Source organism: Rhea americana, unplaced genomic scaffold (genome assembly GCF_003343005.1).
Source record: "Rhea americana isolate MKP2758 unplaced genomic scaffold, rheAme1 scaffold_58, whole genome shotgun sequence".
Lineage (NCBI taxonomy): Eukaryota > Metazoa > Chordata > Aves > Rheiformes > Rheidae > Rhea > Rhea americana.
The window spans coordinates 5,162,691-5,169,359 of NW_028186734.1; the positions used below are offsets into that span (position 1 = coordinate 5,162,691).

The window sequence follows — 6,669 nt, forward strand, 5'->3', positions numbered from 1 at the left end:
GCAAATGCTAATGAATTTGTTCCCACAGAGATGGGGAACAGAAACAAAGACGTAGAGGCTAACAGGTTTCAAATTTGAGTATTTTAAATTGGACGCCAATGTGTTTTTAGGATCTACAATAAAAATGATTTTTTTTTTTTACAACTCTGGAATATTCAGAGCTCTCTGCAAATGGTATCATTATTCATACAAAATCTAAGCACTTGCAGAAGATGCACCATTTTTCCCATCAGTGTGGAGAGAAAGACCTAACCCTAATAAAGCTGATTGCAAAGCTCTCATTCAGGGAGTCAATATTTCGTTTCTTGATTCTAGGAAGGTACCAACTGATGCTGTGTCACTGAGGTTGGTAAGAGTTTGACAACTGATTTCGGTGGGAGTTTTGCAACTGATATCTGAGGATTGCACCATTACTACCATGGCAAGTAATTGTGTATGTGTTTACAGTGCATTAGTTTTCAGTGCTAGGATCTGCAGAAAGTAACCAAAAAAAAAGTTGATTATGGCAAAAACATGTAAGACAAAACAGAGGGACCACAGACTTTCTGAAATCTAATGTCACTAGATAAATGAGGATGAAAATGAGAATGAGAGAGAGAGAGAGAGAGAGAGAGAGAGGAGAATGAGAGAAAATATTAAATCAGCCCTCCTGACCTCTTCAGATAAGGATCAGGTTGCATAAGGAAGAGCTTGCATTTTAAAATATGAGCTTGAAAACGCTACGTATTTTTTGCTGATAACTCTTACACAGGTTAACATGGTTTCAGATGCATTGTTATTTATTAAAATTATAAAATCATAAGAAGAAAAGATTTATCTTGCGTCAGAACCCTATAATTCCCTCTTTTAAATCACATTTTTTGGGATGTTTATTGACTTCCTGGTCTAGCCTGTCAACGTTCCTTATGAATCTTAACCTTTTGGATAAACCTACGAGGCGTGAGTTTCTTCCCAGAGTGAACTGACCTGGACACGCAGCATGCACAACAGCAGTAGTGAAGCTCTGCATACAACTGGAACGTGTAACGAGACAGCATCCTCACAGCCACCCAGCTCAGAGTTCTCGCTGGGTGTGCTGGTGCTCCTGGCTGTCCTGATGGTGCTGCTCACTCTGATCACAATCCTTGGAAACGCCTTGGTGATCCTTGCTTTCATAGTGGACCGCAACCTCCGGCATCGGAGTAATTACTTCTTTCTCAATCTTGCTATTTCTGACTTCGCAGTGGGTAAGTTGCAACATGGAGCATTATAACGTGGAGGCATGGAGTATTTGTCCTTTTTCAATTTTTTGGAGAAGCAGCGGCAGGGATGTATTTTGCTGTGTGGTTTCTTCTAAGAGTAGTATTTCCCATCTATATATGTAGGGGAGGGATAAGGAATGGTGGAAACTTCATTAAGTGTTTTAGCAATCTATTATTGCTCAGAAATGCATTATAATGAGGAATACATCTGTTGTTGTATAAGTACTTTTAATGTCACTGCTTCAGAAAAAAGGAGCAACCACTGTATGTGGATACTGACTGAAGGAAAGAGGTTGTGTGCTACTAGTTCTGGTTTAATTCTGCTCTTCCTGTTAAATTATTCATTGCAGACTGTCAGAATAGCTTCATGTTTGACAGTGGAAGTATGTTCTTATATAGCTACCTATGTTACATCACAGTAAATAAATTACTTCTCTACATAATACTAATGGCTTATTAAAGTATTGTGCTACAGCAAAAGTGCTCTACCATTAGTTCTTTACACTTGATGCAAATCAAGGGCAAGCTATGGAGCAGATGGATTGTCCTGATGCCAGCAGCAGTCTGCTCCCATCTATTTTCCTTATTAGTCCCCTCCTCCCATAATGTCATTGCAGAAGTACTGGGATGTTGCCCCTGGGCGTGCCGTAAAGCAGTGGGCAATGCCAGGACAGGAGGTGGGTGGTGGGACAGTGTTGTATAGCACGCTGGCAGGGTTCAAGCCAGGAACCACTGCAGCAGAGAAAGTTTGGTGCAAGCATTGTCCAGGGATAGATGTCCCAGCAAACAGAAAACAAGAATTAGGTTCCTAAGCAAGTTCAAAAGTGCTGAATACTGATTTTTACAAGGCTTTTCAGTGAGGTCTGACTGGCTCTTTTAATGTAGCAGCTTCAGTATAGGATTGCAAAATTTTAAACTTGCATCCTAGGAGCAGGGATAGAGACTGCGTCTTGAGAAGTATTATAAAAATCTTCCTGCATTATCTTGACTTGAGGCTAGCAAATTGGTATTTCTGCATGCAAGTGCTTCTCTTTCAGGCGGTCACAGAGACCAGTGTTCATTGAACCACAAGGAGAGAAGTAGCACCCTCATTGATCTGCACTACTTCTAGCAATGCTTACTCTTCAAAAGTACTGTTTTTCTTTCAGTGCTGAGTAGTGGAGCACATGCGTTTAGCCTCTAAGACTTTGCTTCATTTATGTAATTTTTAACAGACAGTCTCTAATTCTGGGGCTCACCCTGTGGGGCAGAAACTAAATGATGCCTGTGCTGAAACCTTTGTTTTTCCTGCTCCCTACATGCAGTTATCTAGAACTTCCGCTCCATTGCTCAGGTCTTCTGCAAAAGCCTGTTTCTCCTTGTATTTTACAATTTAATCAAGAAATTTTAAATCCCACCTTCTAAATCAGTTCTTGTTTGTAGCTGGTGCCTCATGGAGTCTTAAGTCAGCCAAGAGGAAACAGTTGGTATAGGTACTTTGTTAGCCTATAGACCACCTAAATCTGGGCCTTTATCTCTTAGAGCAGTCAGAAAATGCTTTATTTTCTGAAACTGCTGTAGTATTTTTTTAACGTCTTAGGGAACTGGAATCTTTTCAGACTCATGATTCTCAGAGAGTGACTCATGTCTTTTGCAACCTCTTATTATTAAAAATGAGAGCAATTTCAAATACTTGAAACCTAGTTCTTACATCTGTAGTTATATCTATAGCTAAAATTAGGGATTATTTTTGACATGGTGCCAAACATTGGTTAATCACATTGAAGTTGATGAGAGTAGTAGCTGTTATCAGCAATTCTGAAAAATGAGTAATTTGTACAGGAGTGACACTGCTTGTATTTCAAGTGTGTATTAAGACAAGCCATTGATGCTGAAATTGCTGCATGTTTGTGCCTGTTGATAGCAGCCACTGTTACCAGCTCAGTGCCCCAAAGATGATTACTGTCAGTGAATCACACCAGCCTGAATATGTTCAGTAAATTTTAAGATCCTGTCATCTTCAGCTGACATATTAAAAAATAATGATCTGAAAAGTTTACAATGGATCTTGAAGCTGCTTATATTCTGTATTTGTCTCTAGGTGGAGCAGCTATTTCAGGCATGGAGCATCAGATACTGCACCATTCCTTTGAAAGAATATGAGTGATGGTAAAACTACATTTTAAGAATGAAGTTGTTGAATTACTAGCAGAAAAATAAAGCACAAACATGGCTTTCTCGTGAAAATAGTTCACTGGAGGGCAATGGTTTGGTATTCTGTCTAAAGGCAACTTCCTACTTCAACTTTACTCGTACTACAAATAGGTGATACAAATATAACATATCTGCCAGCAAATTAGCAATGATTAGTGGAGAATTTTTCTTCACCTAAGGCAAGAGAATTTCTATTTCCTGTTAACTAGAGAAAGGAGAAATTTCTCCTACTGCTACTCCTATTGCTACTACTACTGGTAGCAATATACAAACTTTTTACATTTGCAAGCAACTACATTTCAGCACTTTGCAACAATATGACCTGATTTCAGATAGAGAGATTTGGGGGAATTTTCATCCTTACTGTTTTATTTTGTTCTTTTCTTTGTGTTTAACACCTCCTTAACTGCAAGAATTTCAGTCTCTGTTAACCAACCTTTCTCCCATATTAGGGCAAATAGTGATTTGTTTCTCTCATTGCCTAAACTTCTTTGATTCTTGGCCTTTTGGATGAAAGCTAAACACAGCAGAATAGAAAAGCATTATTGAAGTTATCTCAGCTAGAGAACCAGCATGATTTAACACATCACTTAAGGAGGGTTCCATATGTCTGCTGTGACTACTCTATCTTTGATAGGTTTCCAGACAACACACAAACTCTTCAGTGTATTTTTGCTAACTTAGAAATACTAACCAATCTCACATTAATAAGCAACATTAGCAATATTTGTAGATGTGTTGGGGGGAAAACTAACGCAGATGAAAGATTGTACGATATACAGTAATAAGTTTACATCTCTAAGCATAACCACAATGCATATATGCTGGGCACAGATTGTATATCTTTAGAGTCTATAAAGATGGTTAGATTGCAGTTTTCTTCTTCAGCAGATCCTTCTTTGCTGATTTGCCCTAAGCTTATTCCTAACAATCAGCATACACAAATTCTCTGAGCTCTAATATACAGAAAGTCATCATCAGATTTCATGAGAATTCAGAAATATATAAATTTTATGCTAACATAAATTATTGGTATCTTATTAGTATTTCTTTTTAACTAAATGCCAAAATACTGACTGTCTGCATGCATGAGCACCATTTGCAATCCTGATTGTAACAACTGTGTTGTATCTTTGTCGCTGCTTTCCATAGGTGCATTCTGCATGCCTCTGTACATCCCTTACAGCCTGACAGGGGAATGGCAATTGGGAAGAGGCATCTGCAAGTTCTGGTTACTTATGGACTATCTTCTGTGCACAGCTTCAGTATTTAACATTGTTCTTATCAGCTATGACCGTTTCCTGTCTGTTACTAAAGCTGTAAGTACCCCGTTTACACCCTCTCTGAGTTTTGTCTCAAGAATGTGGGAAGTGGCAAAATCAAATCTTGATATTAGTGATATACCCTTTGCTGTATTAGTGAGCATAGGCTCAAATTTAATCAAGACAGGAGCTCTCAAAAATGTGCTGGCCTGTGGAAATTGTTAGTTTTTTGCAGGTAAATGAGATGAATATTCTGCACTGGGTGTGACCCAGGCCAGGTTGAACAACTCCTTTCTCCTCATTTTTACTACAGGCTACTGTTGTGCTACTAAAGAAAACAGGATGAGGGGTGGAAAGGGTAAGGGAGGAAGGAGTCTGGCAATAGGGCTGGCTCTGGGCTACAGAAAGAGGAAGTTTGAAGTAAACCATGGATTTGAGTTTGGACCTAAAATTAGGCATGGGAGAAGAAGGCACTGATGATAACGCAGTAAGTGAAGGACACTCGGGATGTGCAAGAATAAACTCCTCTCAGTATCTGGGGCAGAACCCAAAACTTCAGATGCATGCTGTGTCTCTGCTTTCTGCAGAGCACCTTGTGTGTGCCTTATGTCTTGGTTCATATGAAGGATAGAGGTCAGTTTTTCTCACCAGTAATTCTGTTACCTGAAGTGGTAGGGAAATAGGTGGAAGAACCAAAGGTTCAGCTCTTTGGTGATCTATAAGGATTTCAATATAATGTCTTATGGTACATTTCAGCTTTTGTTTTTATTAATTATAATTATTTACATTACTACACTTGCATTATTTTTATTAAATTTTATTATTTTCTGTTATTTAATTTTATTTCAAGGAAAAAGAAGAGTGGGAAATTAAACATCTAAGCATATACCTTTAAGAAATATTACACTGGAAATCCAAAGACTCAACATTTACAAACAGCCAAATTAAGAGCACCTGTGCAAATGCAATTAAGACCTATGGTCATCTATATGATAGTCCTTAATGACATTCATACATTTTTTTCCAACTGGATGTCTAACTTAGCTCCCAGACTTATAGATTCTTCTTAACACGCTGTCAAAGGGATAGAGCAAGACATGAGAGCTGTGGACATGAGCTGCCTGTTCTAAATCATATAGTGGAAAATGTGTGGCCAGGAGCCGGGGGAAGAAAAAAGGAAAAGGATGATTTCATGGCTTTGTCAACAAAAGGCTGCACTGCAGAACTGTAGTCTATCCTACCTCCTCATGATGTATGCAGTAAATGTATTTTTTCAAAGTCTCTGTCAAATATATGTGGCAAATTTTCTGTTGACTACTTTTACATATACAGTCCTATTTCCTTGTAAAATGCTGTAAAAAGGCAGTGTAGTTGTAAGTGAATAGGAGTCATGCTCTGAGCAACTATAGAATGCTAATTACTCTGGCAATTCAGACTACAGATATCTGAAACAAGACACTTCAAATTAAGAGATGTTTCTGACACTGATGGATGATTGTGTTTCACTGCCTGGACCAGGACCTAGCACTGTTACATTAATCTGTCGAGAGACACCCCTATGTTATGTCAACATCAATAAATTAAACATACCTGGGGACGTTCCTGGGTGAGCTTCAGCTGCTCAACATAGCTGTAGCTCTAAGTTGCCAAATAGTATACCAGCTCCTTTGCTGGTACTTTCATGGGTTCCAAATGTTTCTCTAAAGTTATGGCATTTTTCTTTGTTTCTCACAGGTGTCTTACAGAGCCCAGCAGGGAGTGGCCTCCAGCCCTGTGGTCAAGATGGTAGCCATCTGGGTCTTGGCCTTCCTGCTCTACTGCCCAGCAATTCTCTTCTGGGAGCACGTGGCCGGCTGCAGCGTGGTTGCAGAGTGGCAGTGCTATGCCGAGTTCTTCGACAACTGGTACTTCCTCCTGTGCGCCTCCACCTTGGAGTTCTTTGTGCCGCTCGTCTCCGTGACCTATTTCAATGC

The 6,669-nt window shown here is 39.3% G+C and overlaps 1 protein-coding gene across 1 annotated transcript; it reads left to right on the top strand.

The window, feature by feature from the left end:
- Nucleotides 1-793: 793 nt before the first annotated feature.
- LOC146587640 (histamine H3 receptor-like) lies at nucleotides 794-6,664 on the top strand (the record flags this gene model as incomplete). Its single annotated transcript, XM_085319284.1, has 3 exons — nucleotides 794-1,226; nucleotides 4,587-4,753; nucleotides 6,431-6,664. Coding segments are annotated over exons 1-3 (648 nt in total), but the record flags the coding sequence as incomplete, so codon positions are not given.
- Nucleotides 6,665-6,669: the final 5 nt, after the last annotated feature.